Consider the following 16,738-nt stretch of genomic DNA (forward strand, 5'->3'; position numbering starts at 1 on the left):
CATTGAGAAATGTGATTTTTGAATTGTTTGACAATTCTCTCATGTCATTTGCATATTATATAATCTTTTCACTTTTATTTTTCATCCGGCCCACATCTGGTCCGCATGTAATCCATATGTACCAGATATGGACTGGGGCGCACTATGTTGCTGTCAGGGAAGTTATTGACAATTACTTATTTCTGTCATTGTACAAATCAGAAGTGAAATCATGTGGAGTTTTGCTACTTCACCTGTAGCATTGTGTGTTTTTATAAAAAGCAACCGTAAAATGGCATTTTTCAAATTCAGGCATCAGAGCAAATGAATGTTAATCAGTGATTAATTCATTCGTGTATAAGTGCTGTTGTGTGTAGGGATGAGGCAGAGAGAGAATCCAAGTGCTCGCTCAACTTTAATAACAAAAGACAAAAACACAGATAATCCTGACTGCAAAACAGGCAAATAGTCCACATGAACACAAAAGAGCAAATAACGACATCCAGGCACCCTTGGCCTTGACCGAACACCATGAAAGCAAACAATGACTAACAAAACATGGCTGAATCACAAGGGTTTAAATACACAAGGAAATCAAGGATGATTAACTACAGGTGTGGCTGATGATGGTGAGCAAAGGAACTAACAAGGTTATCAAAGAAACAAACCAAACACAGGAAGGAAAAACAGACAATGGAAACTTTGAATACATTTCAACATAAAAGTCATTTCAACATAAAAGAAATTATGACTTTAAAAATCATAATAATGAGATAAAAAGTCGAAATTGCCACCTGCTGACCACAGCACAGTTTCATCAACAATATTTTTGGACAAAAATCTGCCACAATCACTCTGAAATGTCTGAAATTTGCTGACAATATATATTTCTTTATGTGCATAATATACATGATAACTCTTTAATAACATACAGTACCACTGATTGAGGTAAATTAATATTCCTTTTCACAGATAAAATATATCTGTGTTTTACAAGAAGCATCATACCAAGAGCCGTCGCTTTTTGCCATATAAGCACAATTCTCTCCAGACGGATCATCTGTTCTCCGGTTATTCGGTTGTTTTGGATCCCCACTGAACCAGAACCTTTAAGACACAAACAAGCAATAATGCATTTCCAATAATATTTTTTAGAAAACAGCTTGTCATGTCTTGAACATTGGGAGGGACTGTGATTTTCTTTTTTTCCCTTTTTTTTTTGGTGAATGAATGTTATCATTTCAAAACGGCGAAATCTTAGCAACTCAACACATACTCAGTTTCACTGCTAAAAGGAAAGCATCACATTGGTATTGAACATATTCACGGTTACTTCCTGGTTGTCGTTAAGCCAGCTTGGGCATTTCCGGTGAACTGTTAGTTTATCATTCTGTACTCGTACATCGACATAAAACTATCAGTGGTTGACTTTTTAATGTTGTATTCATATTGTAATGCAGTTATCACATTTACCTTTGCCAATAAACCAGTTTTATTGATTGCAGTAAAGACGAAGCTATTGGGACCGTTTAAGAAATGCTGTCTGTAATTGAACACAAGCAAGCATTTTTTCCCAGCACTTCAAAATGTTACTTTAATGTGACGACCAGAAACATTATTTGTTAATCCTTCTGAGATTGTCCCCATTTGTAAAACCGAACGTTTCAAAATGTAGGAAATCCAACATAAAAAAAAAGACACTTATTTAAAAATAAAAAAGACGCTATAGACCACTATAACCAGCAGGTGGCAGCAGAGTAGCATTTATTTACATATATTAGCCATTTCCTGTAATAGTTTTTCACCTGGTTTCGCTTTTGAATAAATATTAAACATTATAACATCACTAGGTTTAAAAATACATTTTGTCAATGTGAAATATGAAGTACTCACAAAATCTCATGAAAAACAAAAACTTTTCTTGTGAATGAATTCCACTGAAAGTACAGGGCTTTCCCTTTGTAACCACAGCAGCTGTCAGTCAGTGCAGCGCAAGATCAATGATTTTGGCACACATGAAAACTCACATTTTATTCAATGAATCTAACTAAAGTGCACAATAAATATTTAATTTTTTATGCCTTTTTTTTCCCACACGAAAGTGTGAAGCTGATGATCAAACTGAATTTAGCTGAGGAGGAACAATGAGGTAGGCTACGTCTTTTTTAATTTATTTACTTTTATGTCGTCATACATTTAAATAATGCTATGCCTGACTATGTAAGTGACTATATTCTGATTAGAAACTACACTATTGACAATTTGGCCATTTCTAATTATTGTGAGTTATTTGTCCCCCTCAATGTCTATGGTGGTTATGGCCATGCATTGATTAACATTCCTAGATATGATGCAGAGTTCTTACTGTACTCCAGTTTCATTGAGAGTTTTGTTGTTCACCCAAACCCAGTGTCCTTCAGTGTCCAGATCATGAAGACCAAGCCAGTGCGACGCACTAGTTTTAGAGACCAGGAAATCCTAATGGAGAAAATGTACATAAGTGATAGTGTAAAATAAGTGTTTTTGGTGTATGTGAAAGGTAGATTGAGTAAAATGATCTGACTTGCCTGTTCTGATTTGCTGGTTATGGTGACCAGATCGGCTCCTTTAGAAAGACAGACATCTCGACTGCTCAACCAGTTCAGTTTATCAGAGCTGAAAAAATACAGCTTTCCACGATGAACTTTCCAGCCATCTATGAGAGATTACAAGACTGAGCTGTGAATAATGAATAAAGTGTGATTAAACCTTCCATTATTTAGATCATAAACTTAATCAAACTGGATCCATGAGCAAAAATATTCACACTTTGTGTCACACTCAGCTTGTAAACTGACACCATCATTAAAGGACAGCCATTCTCTGAATGTGTTGTATCTGGCTGAAAGATCATTAAACTCTTTCTTCAGGGCTGATGGAAAGACAATTAAATAGTAAAGGAGAAACAAGCAGCCATTTAGAAAACTGAATAATAAAAGACAACTTACCAACGTGAAGCAGAAGCTGTTCTTTAACTCTGGTGTAGTTGGTTTTAAGTTCCTCTAGTTCCCTTATCATAACTTGAAGAAAATGGGAAAAAAGCAGATAAAATTTCTCACATGGTCAGTTCAATGAACAGTCAGCACTGTTAATGAAACTTGTCTGTGCTGCCATCTATGAGATATAGTTTTGTCACCTGTGCTGTTGATCTCTTGAGCTTCCAGCTGCTTTGAAACCATGATGTGCTGCTCATTCAGTGATTCGAAATCAGCAAGTTTATGATTATCTGATTAAGATAAAAGCAGCAGTGGAAAAAAATGTTTATGAGGAAAGTGAGGAAATGCACACTTAAGACTGAAATTATCTACAAAACAAAGTTTGAGTGGAGTTTGTTAATGGCAGTTTACATCTTCAGAATGGAGGTTTGATAATACTTGCCTAATAAAACAGCTTGCTGAAAAGAATGATTTTACAAATAAAAATTGTGTCGTGAGTTCTAATGATTCTACTGTCCTACACTGAGGTCAAATAGAAGTACTTACAGTAACTCTGTCAATGCACTCTGAACAGAGCAGTTTTACTCACAAAGTCTCCAGAAAGTGCAGAGACCTCCGAGAGCAAAAACAAGAGAGAAACCCAGAAGAGCCAGAAGAACTTTAGTCCACTTAGGAGAAATGACCCCTCTCTTGTGCTCTTCAGTGGAGTTACCTGGGGTCAGAAATTTGATGAGAAAACAGAAATTATTTCTGAACCCTTGAATCTTTGCAGCATTTCTGTCTTGAACTTCCTGAAATTACACTGGGTTCATTTCTGTACAACATATATATACAGTACAGTCCAAAAGTTTGGAACCACTAAGATTTTTAATGTTTTTAAAAGAAGTTTCGTCTGCTCACCAAGGCTACATTTATTTAATTAAAAATACAGTAAAAAACAGTAATATTGTGAAATATTATTACAATTTAAAATAACCGTTTTCTATTTGAATATATTTCACAAAGTAATTTAGATGGCAAAGCTGAATTTTCAGCATCATTACTCCAGTCTTCAGTGTCACATGATCCTTCAGAAATCATTCTAATATGCTGATCTGCTGCTCAAGAAACATTTAATGTGTACAATTGTACAAAATATTTGTGTACAATATTTTTTTTCAGGATTATTTGATGAATAGAAAGTTCAAAAGAACAGTGTTTATCTGAAATCTAATCTTTTGTAACATTATAAATGTCTTTACTGCCACTTTTGATTGATTTAATGCATCCTTGCTGAATAAAAGTATTCATTTCTTTAATTTCTTTTCAAAAAAATAAAAATAAAAATTCATACTTTTTATTTTATAACTTTTGAACGGTAGTGTATAATGCTACAGAAGCTTTGTATTTCAGATAAATGCTGTTCTTTTGAACTTTCTATTCATCAAGGAATCCTGAAAAAAAAAAAGTACACAACTGTTTTCAACATTGAAAATAATCATAAATGTTTATTGAGCAGCAGATCAGCATATTAGAATGATTTCTGAAGGATCATGTGACACTGAAGACTGGAGTAATGATGCTGAAAATTCAGCTTTGCCATCACAGGAATAAATTACTTTGTCAAATATATTTAAATAGTACACAGTTATTTTAAATTGTAATAATATTTCACAATATTACTGTTTTTTACTGTATTTTTAATTAAATAAATGTAGCCTTGGTGAGCAGACGAAACTTCTTTTAAAAACATTAAAAATCTTAGTGGTTCCAAACTTTTGGACTGTACTGTATATATTTTTAACAGAATACATTTTGACAATTGTCAATCAACACATTGATCCAGCCTGACATTGTATTAATTGTACTCATGTAATTGAACTCCGTTCCACTTAGAGATAAAATCTTTACCATCTGGATGACTTTTATCTGAATGTTTAACAGTGTGGTTTTATTGTGATCAATGTTACCCAAACAATAATAATAATAATAAAAAAAGTAGACATTAATTGATAATATGTATACCTTGATTGCCGTTTTGGACAAAAGCATCTGACAAATGTGTAATTGTCGAATGAACATAAAAAAAACCTGGCATATGCCAGTATCAGTATATGCAATATCAGTATCAGTATAAGGTTGTTTCGTCTAATGCATATACTGATACTGAATATCCCCTGCCTTACCTTTGTACTGAGAGCATTCTTCATCTGAAGCAGCTGTTAAAAGCATGAAACCAGAATTATCATTGACTGTATCCATTTCATGAGCCTGACAGAAGATGCAAGTGTTTCGTCTTGAGTTTGTTCAGAACAATGAAGTCACATTAAATGTCATTCTCTTTGATACAGACAGGAAATAATGAAGTTATGAGTCTGAATAACAGATCCAGCTACTAATATTACATGAATGATATCCTGAGACCCCAGCATAGACTTTTATCTGCTGTAGTGGACGCTATTTATTAGCAAATGTCTCTGACACTGTACGTGTCACCGTTTTAAGGAAGTCCTGTAAAGAGCAGATTCAGGGCTTTTCAGAGATACCAAATGTTTGGAAGTTTCACAATAACAAATGCCTCTACTTTGTCTTTAAATATTAATGACATTGATTGAATGATCAAATTTAGCACTCTTATGTAAAAAATAAAGTAAAAAAATATATAAATATAAATATGTTTGTTGTAGTCCTTAAAGGATTAGTCCACTTTTAAATACACTTTTCCTGATAAATTTACTCACCCCCATGTCATCCAAGATGTTCATGTCTTTCTTTCGTCAGTCGAAAAGAAAGGAAGGTTTTTGAGGAAAACATTCCAGGATTTTTCTCCTTACAGTGGATTTCAATCGCTACCAACAGATTGCAGGTCAAAATTACAGTTTCAGTGCAGCTTCAAGGGCTTTAAACGATCCCAGATGAGTAATAATGGTCTTATCTAGCGAATCGATCGGTCATTTTCGAAAAAAATACAACCGTTTATGCTTTATAAACAAAATATTGCCTTGAACGTACTTTCCGTTTCCGCGTTCTTCATAACGCTTACGCTGAATGTTCTACGCCTTCCCTATTCTACTTACGGCACGAACGCGGCACCAGTTTCGTTTTTTTCCGTAACTTGAATAGGGAAGGCGTAGGACATTCAGCGTAAATGTTATGAAGAATGCGGAAGCGGAAAGTACGTTGTCTGACAACTTGACAAATATGTTTTCAGTATTATTGATATATCATTGCATTACAAATGAACTGGTTCTATGCATTTATTTCCATTCAAAGTAATGAAAATGTATTGAATTAAACCACTGCAGCAGCTTCACACACAAATCTTTTCTCTTGAAAACAGAAAGCATCTGTCCAGAAGTCCGTCTCTCCCGCTGGATGCCCCAGACTAGCACAGTCTTCACCGGCCGGATGGCCTTTAGTCCAGTTGTCAGGCTCTCTGACTCCATTCTCTCGCTTTATCCAGAATCTGAAGAACAAAAAAACAAAACACATCTGAGTAGCTTCAAGTATTGGTTGTTTTTCCATGCAATGGTTGTATTTTAATCATTATAGAAGCTCTTACTCTACTGAATTATTAGGTGGCTGGTTGTTCACCCAAAACCAGTGTCCCTCAGTGTCCAAATCATTCAGACCAATCCAGTGAGTCACTTTAACTTTAGAGGTAAGAAAATCCTGATGAAGAGAAAAAAGTTAATAGTGAGATCAGATGTAAGACACATAAGGTTCAGAGCAGAGAATGGTATACTATTTAAGGTCAACATAAAGCAGTTTTCAAGAAATAGCAGAAGTCACTTCTAAGAGAAAAATAAACCACAACCATAAACAAATTAATTTCCAATACTTCTCTACTTTTTACTTCTGCTTTAGCTTATAAATCAGTTACAGATGGAAAAAAATCCTGCCTTTCATTCAGTTTCACTCAGAAATATGCAGCATCATAGAAGTAAAAATGGTTTAATGCTTCATGTTGACCTAATATTTACAATGATGTTAACTTTTTTTTCTCCAGTTTAATATTTTGATTGCTAAAAATGTCATCTGTGGTCGTAAAGAAGTCTTAATTCAGGCCTATAAAGAAAATGAAATATATTTTTCTTAGTGTGAAGAACATTTTAATAATCTCCATTATAAATAACCTTTTGTGCAATGGAAAAGTTTCATGGATGTTATATGTAAGATTTTTCATGTTGGCCTAATTCGCTTTTTACTGCCAACGTGTGAACAGCTTAACCAAACTTCAACAAACGAGACCTTCCCATCCCAGGTTGTCTATGAAAGCCTGTAGACTGATTTTTATGTGAAGGACTTGGTACGGTTTTGCCGGGAAAATCTAAAGAAAACTGTCATAACAGTGTCATTTTAATTACACTGGTGAATCAATCGGTGAATAACATTCACCGATTGGCCGAGGACGAGACTCCCTCGCGTCACTGTATGGAACGTGTGCACGAGCACGAGCAACAAGTTGCTGGTTGCAGTTCACTTAATGACCACTAGGGATCGCTAACATTCTTGGGTTCTTCACTGATCCATGTATGTCAATAAAGAACATTTATTTATAGGAGTATACAAAGTGTTGAACTGCAGAACACACCAGCTCTGCTTGGCTGTTTATGATCACTAGATGTCCTCCTAGAGTCACACAGTGATCTCGACTCTGTGTCCAGTTCATCTTGACCGTAGAGAAGTAGTAACACTTTCCCCCAAAATGAATCCAGTGGACGGAACAAAGTGCACAACCTGTGCTGTCTTTTGAGAAAGAGGTAGTGACAATTCAATTATTCTTTTTTTTCAGACTCATTTTATCTTTATTTTAGTAATTGTGCTTATTTACAGTATGTGTGTAAAATGTATTTTAAACTTTGCAAAAGGCTGAAATCATAAGACGTACGATTTAATATGTTCAGATTTCTAAGTGTCTCCTCAAGCTGGTTGTGAAGCTCATCAAACTGTTGTTTGTAATCTGCATCCAAAAACAAAGAAGCACAGCATCAGATTGTGGTAGTATAGCCTAGACATTTAAGCTATTTTTGTTCTCTGCACAAATCAGAAGTGAAATTTTCTGGTTGCTGTACTTCCCTCTCCTGTGGCATTGTGGTCCTGATCAGACACAGACACATTGAAATCTGAATTTAAAAAAGCAACAGATGCCAAACAAATAAACAGAATATCAAATGCTTAACTTTTGACATGAAAGATGAGTTAGAAATAAAATAGTTACGTGTTGAATGTGTTAGAAGCACTGCCAGGGTACGAGACTTCTTTCTTGAGGGTCTTTTGATCTGTGATTAGAAGCCATGTGAAGTTTATAATAATTATGTATGTATGCAAGTCAAACATCTAAAAAAAAAGAAGTAAATACAGTAGATATACGTACAAATAAGGGAAAATGTTGTACATTATGGTGTGTAAAACATAAGAACTTGACAAATATGTAAATAAATGTACATTAAATATTGATTTAAGTGTGTTGTCATTTACAGCATTTTCCCATTTTCTTAATGCATTGTTTCCTTCTGGAGCATCAGTGAATGTTTGAACCTTTTTAATAGTTGTATTTGAGTCCCTCAGTTGTCTTAAGTGTGAAAAGATGGATCTCAAAATCATAAAGTCACTGCTGGAAAGGGTTCAAATATGCAAAAAATCCTTGAAAACTGAAGAATCTGCAGGACCTGGAGGATTTTTCTGAAGAACAGAGCTCAGTTTAACTGCTCAGGACAAACAAGAGACTCACGAACAACCATCACAAAACAAAAAAACAGTCATAGATCATCCAGGTAACCACACACAGTATTGAAAATCAAGAGTTCCCAAACTTTTGAACGAGGTAATTTTTATAAATTCAGCTATTTTTTTTGTCTTGTGGACTATATATTTTTTGTAAAATATCTTACTCAGTACAGTACTACATAAAAAAAATAACATGCATTTTGTATGATCCCTCTTATTTTGATTGTGACATTTTCACAGATTCTACAAGGGGTTCCCAAACTTTCGCATGCCACTGTAAATGCAGTAGACTAATAAAATAACATTACTAAATCACACACTCTTTTATCATTAGCAAATAAGGAACTTTACAAGCAATCAATGAGCTGTAGAGAACCACTGCATTAGTGACCTCTTGGCAGAGCAGACAAAAATTGCATGTTGTAAATTTGCAAAATGATCAGTAATTAAATTCTGTTGTGTTTCTTACAAAAACCTACTATATTGCTTCACAAGATTTGAAATAGCTGTAGCATACATTGCATTTCAATCATGACAACTCTTGGAAGATTTCTAGCATGGATGGTATTGGATATGACAATGTTATTGTATTTGGTCTTGGTGGAATTGATCTGCTGCTGCTGCTGTAAAGCAAGTACTGGAACTTGCTACTGTGAAAACATATGCCGATACGCTGCTGCGAGTAAAACATAGTGCTGCTGCACAAATATATATATATATATATATATATATATATATATATATATATATATATATAACCCATAGAAGATCTATACAGTGTGCCTCAGTGTGCCCCCTGGGTGGTTTCTACCTCGACCACGTACCACTATCTTGGTCACGAGCCATATCCTCTATTCATATTAACATAACTCCTGTAAAAGGTTTACCTTTATAGATTCAGGAGGAGTCAGGCAGGCGTATAATACTTTCTTCTTAGATTATATTATCTAAATAAAATCGACACCAATAAATATTCCCGCTTGATCCCCCTTCATAATACTTAGTAAGGAGGCCATAATTATTTTTGACTCATGGGTGAAGTTAAGTTTCTCTATCTTATAATGCATCAAATTGATGCTTTAAAATATGGAATATTTAAATTTTTCTTCCGGGGGAGCATGGCCCCCAACCCCCCTAGAGGGGTAATATCCTTCTCACCTTTTTCACCCCTGACCCGTTTTCCTGCCTGGTATATGTTCTCTCTAAGGAAACCTCTTCTTTGATCTTCTGAGGGTTGTGGTCTGGCGACGGCTTCCGCTTGCTGTTTGCTTGTATGCTCTTTCTTTCTTCAGCAAAACTACAACTCAACAGCAACTACTACTACTCCTTCTCCTATTCCTCTGAGAGCTATAAAGGCCACTGTATTTATATTCTCTTTTGACGCACTTTATCTCTTCATTTACACACATGTGGTTTCTTCTTGCGTTAACATATTACCTGCATGCGTCAATTGCTAGGTTACTTGTCTATCACCTTTTTTACTTGTGTCAATGCATTTCCTATTTGGCTTAAGCAATACACACGTTTTTTTTATTAAATGTTTTTATCAGATTTCTACCTTGCTAGACATTTGTTTCCTAACTGTCTTCATTCTTATCAGTTACACACAACAATGCTTCTATCCCCCAGACCCCATGTTCACCTACACACATAATGCAACATTTGTCATCTTTACAGGATGTAGTATACACTTCACTCAAGCCCACAGCATGTGTTTTTGTATGTCTCGTTTATGAAAACTTCATAGACCCCAGAGATTCTCCAAGTTCAGCAATTTTTGCTTTTTATTATATCTTTTAAAATCTTTATCAAATTGTTTGGAAGAGAACACTCCATTTCTCTTGACAACAGGTGGAGCTAGGGAAGGGTTTTAGAGGAACACTGAAATGTGCTGCAAACTACTATAGTGAATGTAACCAGCCATTTAAATGTGTGAGCAATTTCATTGGCTGCAGAAGTAACATGGACCAATCAGTACCAAGTAGTTAATGCTAGCATCAGCTTGCGTTAAGGACCCATCAGCCTGCGCCATCTAGAGTTTCATGACTGAACTATGTATTAAAATTATTCATGTCCATTCATTTTAGTTGTAGGTACTTATAGTAGACACTCCAAGAGCTTTCAGAACTGCAGGGCTGTATTTTGCTGTCCACAGTAAGCAAATCCAAAAGAGTTTACCTCCAAAATATAGACAAATATCTGGCAAAACATTAGATTTTGTTCTGTGTATGTATAACTGATAGAGGTAAATTAATATTTCTTTTCACAGATAAACTTCTTCTTTGTTTTACAAGAAGCATCAAACCAAGATTGAAAATTGCCATTATGATCTCCCAGACTAGCACAGTTCTCTCCAGACGGGTCCTCTACTCTCCAGTTATCAGGTTGTCTCGGCTCCTCATTGAACCAGAACCTTTAACACACAAACAAGCAATAATGCAAAAAATAAATAAATAAATAATAATAATAATAATAATAATAATAATAATGTTGGTTTTGCAATACCAATACACTTAGATTATCACACAAAAAAGAAAAAAAAAAAAGAAAAGAAAAGAAAAATGATCAAGCAACCAACTTTACAACTTTTGGACTATTGACATGGGATGGCCCATTACCATTTGAGGAGGTTGGCTAAACAAACAAATAAATAAGATCACACAATATCACACATGCAGAGTTCTTACTGTACTCCAGTGTCTTTGAGAGTTTGGTTATTCACCCAAACCCAGTGTCCTTCAGTGTCCAGATCATTGAGACCAATCCAGTGCGTCACTTTAATTTTAAAGACCAGAAAATCCTAATGGAGAATATATACAAAGGTGACAGTGTCAAATAATTGTTGGGTTTAGGTCAAGATATAAAACCCCTTTAAAATAAACTTTCATCTGTGTGATCAAAACTTAAATCATGTGAGCTGTAAGTCAAGTTTTCATTACGCTTACATAAAGTATCAATTAATTCATAATTGATCTGACTTGCCTGTTCTGATCGGCTGGTTATGGTGACCAGATCGGCTCCTTTAGAAACACAAACATCTCGACTGCTCGACCAGTTCAGTTTATCAGCGTTGAATAAATACAGCTTTCCACGACAGGCTATCCAGCCATCCACAGAGAGATTACAAGACTGAGCTGTGAGTAATGAATAATAGCAAATAAAAGTGTAATTAAACTATCTTTATTGTTTGGATTAGATAGTCAAACTGGATCCATGTGCAAAAATATTCACACTTTGTCACATTAAGCATGTAAACTGACACTCACCATCACTAAAGGACAGCCATTCTCTGAGTGTGTTGTATCTGGCTGTAAGATCATTAAACTGTTTCTTCAGGGCTGATGGAAAGACAATTAAAATGTAAAAGAGAAACAAGAATCCACTTAGAAAAATATGGACTCAAAAGCATGAGGCCATCTTTAAATGCTGAATTGGAAAAACATGTAATGAAAATGTCAAATAAAAGGCAATCAACATGAGGCAGAGGCTGTTCTCTAACTCTACTGTAATTGGTTTTTAAATTTGACTTGAAGAAAATGCGAAAATTTATGATAGTTTTCTCACCTGTGCTGTTGATCTCTTGAGCTTCCAGTTGCTTTGAAACCATGATATGCTGCTCATTCAGTGATTCGAAATCAGCAAGATTATGATTATCTGATTAAGACAAAACAATAGCAGCAGTGGAAAATATATGTTTTTGAGGAAAGTCTTTATTATGCACTGAAATTATCTACAAAAACCTGGTTTGAATAGAGTTTGTAAATTAATGCTTTAGGCTAAATTAATTCCAGTTTAATATGTTCAATTACAAGTTGCAATGATGTCCAACACTGAGGTTCAGTAGAAGTACTTACAGTAACTCTGTCAATGCACTCTGAACAGAGCAAATATCAAGTATCAGTTTTACTCACAAAGCATCCAGAGAGCGCAGAGACCTCCGAGAGCAAAAACAAGAGAGAAACCCAGAAGAGTCAGAAGAACTTTAGTCCACTTAGGAGAAATTACCTCTCTTTCTTGCACTTTGGTGGAGTTACCTGGGGTCAGAAATTTAAAGAGATAAAGAAAATATGAGAAAATATTTTACATCTGAACCCTTGAATCAGTCCAGCATTGCTGTCTGAAACTATTCCTGAAATTACAGTTCATTTCTACAAAGTCATTTTTCAACATACGTGACAACTTGCCCCAACCTAAAATGTATTCTACTCTAGTCCAGACTCCTGAGAACATTTTCAAGTTTCAGTTAAAAATCTCTTTTCATCATAGTTGACTCTTGTCTGAATGTTTGCCACTGTGATTTTATTTGTGACCATTATTACTGAAAAGATAAGAGAAAACGTAGGAGAAACTGTGGATATCTACAATTGTATATCTGACTATGCCTGCACAGCAAAAACTGCAGTGTTAAATTAACTCTCCTGGGAGTACATGTGAGACCATACTCAAGAGTGTTAAAGTGTTAAAATAAGAGTGTTAAAAGAACACTGAAGCGGTGTTAAAGTTAATAAGATAATTAAGTGATTAATTGAGTGATGATTGACCATTATTGAAGACACCTGATGATAACAAGCAGAATCACCAAAGGAGAAAATCACAATTTTTAAGCCACCATCGTGGAGATGAGGGTTTGCTTTAGTTGGGCTCTTGTCCCTTGACTTTTTAAAATAAAATTTTGTTTGGGCTGTTTTAACTGAGATATAACATCCAGACAAACAAAGAGAAAAAATGATTAGGTGGTGTTGGTTATGTTTTCACATAATCATTGCTTGATCTGAATCATTGAACTCATTTAGAGCCCAATCTCTGAGTTAGATTTACATTATTGATTACAGCAGAACTGTGATTCTACAGCACAAGATCAGCTTTATCAATATAATCTGAAGGATTTCACAAACAGTTGTTCTGAGCAAAAAAAAAAAAAAAAAAATCCTTCTCTTAGGCACACACAGACATCAAGAATCAGCCTGTGAATCTCAACAATGGTGAGAATAATAAACCATGTTGCAGTGCATTCTGGGTTCCACCAATCAAAATTCATCCATGGCTCCCATCATGCATTGCTGCATGAATAAATTATGAGCTGAATTGTCTTAGTAATTTCCTTTATTCTCATATTTTATTTTGTTCCGTTTATGTGACTTTTTAGTAGCTTGTTTTCTAATGTTCAGAGTTGATCTGTTGATCAGAATATGTTGCTTGTCACCGTCCTTGAGATTCACAGGCTGATTCTTGATGTCTGTGTGTGCCTAATAGAAAGGTTTTTCTTTTTTTTTGCTCAGAACAACTGTTTGTGAAATCTTTCAGATTATATTGATAAAGCTGATCTTCTGCTGTATAATCACAGTTCTGCTGTAATCAATAATGTAAATCTAACTCAGATATTGGGCTCTAAATGAGTTCAGTGATTCAAATCAAATAATGATTATGTAAAAACATAACCAACACCACCTGATCATTTTTTCCATTTGTTTGTCTGGATGTTATAACTCAGTTAAAACAGCCCAAACAAAACATTATTTTAAAAAGTCAAGGGATAAGAGCCCAACTAAAACAAACCCTCATCTCCACGATGGTGGCTTAAAAATTGTGATTTTCTCCTTTGGTGATTGTGCTTGTTATCATCAGGTGTCTTCAATAATGCTCAATCATCACTCAATTAATCACTTAATTATCTAATTAACTTTAACACTTTTCAGTGTTCTTTTAACACTCTTATTTTAACACTTTAACACTCTTGAGTATGGTCTCACATGTACTCCCAGGAGAGTTAATTTAACACTGCAGTTTTTGCTGTGTGTATGACAGCTTTATATCCTGACACATGAGAAAAAAACAAAAAAAACAAAAAACAGTTGCTTAAAAGGCTTCACAGCATTTTGATAACTTAAAGTGCCCCTATTCTGCTTTTGCAAATATTAATTTTAATACAATGTGTAATATAGCTGTTTGTTCATGTAAAAAGTCTTCAAAGTTTTAAAGATCAAAGTGCATGATAAATAAAGTTATTGTCTCATTAAGTATTCATTGATTCTGAACTGTGGAAACAGTCTATGGTCTTCATTGGCTGCTGGTGAACAATGTCTGCTTTGACCCTCAAACACTGTAGTTGAAGCTGAGGGCTGGAAGAGTTTGGTTCGTATTGTCAACATGTCGAGAAGATGCAGTTTGCTGCATTTCAAAAGAATGAGACTCCTGTTGGAACTGATACTGAAAAACTAACGCCATAATTACTGTTCACTGTGAAGCCTCCGGAGCAGAAATTCAGAAATGCTAATGAGCGTATGGTTTGCCACACACACTGTAAGCGATACACAAATCACAAAAATCACCAGTGTTAAACAAACACTGCTCAGATTTCATATGGTCCATAACTACAGAAGCAATGTTGCAGTTAGTGAAATAAAGTAGATTCACTCTACCTCTACAAGTGATGATTGAGCATTACACCTGTGGTTAACAAGCACAATCACTGAAGATAAGAGGAACAACAAGAACAGAAAAGGGGAAGAGATGGGCAGAAACACAGCTACAAGTGACTTAGTCACAGCCTTAGATGAAATCAACTGCAAATAAAATCAGTATCTCATCAGATGATTAAACAACTTCAAAAACAGCATTACCATATTCACTTTTTACAAACCAGTTTGCCTTTATTTCTTTCATATGGTACATGCAACAAGGTTGTTGAAGTCTGTATGACTTCAGCGTTCCCTTTAGCTGACACTTGGTCATTGACTTTGGATTAATTCATTCTCTTTTAGCAATTGCTAAATGTGCATGCCATCACTAATCAACAATATTTCGTGCTCCTGACTGCGATTGCACCTTTTTACTATGTGCACTTTTCAGAATCAGTCACTGACTGATGGATTTTGACTTGCAAATGAGAATGAAAGTGTTTAAAAACAGCAACTTTCAGTTTCATTATCAAGTTGTTACTAACTGTCCCATTGAAAGAGCTCTTCTCATAACCTATGTTACTGAACAAACTGCTTATGATGTTTTATTAGGCATTTTTCTTGGTTTTCATATCTCTAAATATTTTTGTTTTGCAATGTACACAAGATATTTTTACATTTTTGAAATGTACCAGTTTACCAGTGATATTGATTCATAATGTAATCATAACTAAAACAATTCAAGTGTTCAGTTTTACTTTCAGCAGAGGGAGCAAAAGAAATTACAAAGTTATAATCATATAATTCAATAAATCACATGTTTCACCCATATATTGCTTTTCCTTTACATCATTAGTGAAAGTGAAAAGTAACCTACTTGGAATATGTCCTCCTTTATTTAAACTATTCAAGTTAATGTGTGTGTTAATGTGTTAAATATTGAAATATGCAAGCAAAATAATGCTTGTCCCCAAAACACTGCTTGCATACAGACAGCTGGCATACTCATGCTAAACTTTGCAAGACCATGCTGGTGAACCAGTTTCATCAGATCCGTTTAGCTTTAGAACCGCATGAATATGCTGGTCCACCAGCTAGACCAGCACTAACCAGCATAAACCAGCCTGGACCAACATGGAATCCATGCTGGTTTATGCTAGATTTTTTAGCAGGGTTGGTGTTGTTATCAACAGATAAAATGTACACCTTGATGTGAAATGTACTAAAGAAAACCATATGCCCCATTACTACAGTGCTAAATCGTTAAAATAGAAATGAATGCATACTGATAACATCCCGGTCTTACCTTTGTATTGAGAGCCTTTGTATTCACCTGAAGCAACTGTTGAAAGTATGACACGAGAATTGGCATAGACTGAATCCATTTCATGAGTCTGACAGAAGATGTGTCTGCTGAGACTTGAGTGCTTGAGTTTGTTCAGAATAAGGAAGTCACATAAAATGTCAACCAAATTAATACAGACTGGAGGTAATGAAGTTATCAGCCTGAATAACAGATTTGGCAAATGCATGTTTGACTACATGTGATAGCCTCCAAAAAAATAAGGTATAATTAAATATTTGTGTTCTCCAAAAGAGAGGGATGAGGCTGTCTACTATTGCTTTACACCCCCCAACATTAAGCATACAATCTCACATTTTTAGCATTTAGATTGT

General features: G+C 35.0%; 2 protein-coding genes across 2 annotated transcripts; both read right to left on the minus strand.

Annotated features, from left to right (window-relative positions):
• Positions 1-375: 375 nt before the first annotated feature.
• Positions 376-5,664, minus strand: LOC125276180 (CD209 antigen-like protein E). Its single transcript, XM_048203700.1, has 7 exons — positions 5,120-5,664; positions 3,544-3,666; positions 3,155-3,244; positions 2,967-3,038; positions 2,547-2,674; positions 2,345-2,457; positions 376-1,086 (listed from the first exon to the last, which is right to left on the minus strand). Exons 1-7 carry the CDS (start codon positions 5,193-5,195, stop codon positions 933-935), a joined length of 756 nt encoding a protein of 251 aa, XP_048059657.1. The 5' UTR covers positions 5,196-5,664; the 3' UTR covers positions 376-932.
• A 398-nt stretch (positions 5,665-6,062) lies between these two features.
• On the minus strand, positions 6,063-16,490 carry LOC125276263 (C-type mannose receptor 2-like). Its single transcript, XM_048203765.1, has 12 exons — positions 16,368-16,490; positions 12,575-12,697; positions 12,228-12,317; positions 11,930-12,001; positions 11,646-11,797; positions 11,351-11,463; positions 10,919-11,076; positions 8,009-8,059; positions 7,825-7,896; positions 7,528-7,682; positions 6,496-6,605; positions 6,063-6,399 (listed from the first exon to the last, which is right to left on the minus strand). The coding sequence occupies exons 1-12, from the start codon at positions 16,444-16,446 to the stop codon at positions 6,225-6,227; spliced, it is 1,350 nt and encodes a 449-aa protein (XP_048059722.1). The 5' UTR covers positions 16,447-16,490; the 3' UTR covers positions 6,063-6,224.
• Between the last annotated feature and the right edge of the window lie 248 nt (positions 16,491-16,738).

This window comes from Megalobrama amblycephala, linkage group LG9 (assembly GCF_018812025.1).
Source record: "Megalobrama amblycephala isolate DHTTF-2021 linkage group LG9, ASM1881202v1, whole genome shotgun sequence".
Taxonomy (NCBI): Eukaryota; Metazoa; Chordata; class Actinopteri; order Cypriniformes; family Xenocyprididae; genus Megalobrama; species Megalobrama amblycephala.

Coding starts and splice junctions, on each gene's coding strand:
- LOC125276180 (XM_048203700.1), bottom strand. CDS start 5,195: ATGGATACAGTCAATGATAATTCTGGTTTCATGCTTTTAACAGCTGCT. Junction 2,458..2,546: donor TAACCAGCAAATCAGAACAG/GCAAGTCAGATC, acceptor TTTCTCCATTAG/GATTTCCTGGTCTCTAAAAC. Junction 1,087..2,344: donor CTCAATGAAACTGGAGTACA/GTAAGAACTCTG, acceptor TGTGTCTTAAAG/GTTCTGGTTCAGTGGGGATC.
- LOC125276263 (XM_048203765.1), bottom strand. CDS start 16,446: ATGGATTCAGTCTATGCCAATTCTCGTGTCATACTTTCAACAGTTGCT. Junction 12,318..12,574: donor CTGCGCTCTCTGGATGCTTT/GTGAGTAAAACT, acceptor TGTCTTAATCAG/ATAATCATAATCTTGCTGAT. Junction 11,798..11,929: donor ATGGCTGTCCTTTAGTGATG/GTGAGTGTCAGT, acceptor CATTACTCACAG/CTCAGTCTTGTAATCTCTCT.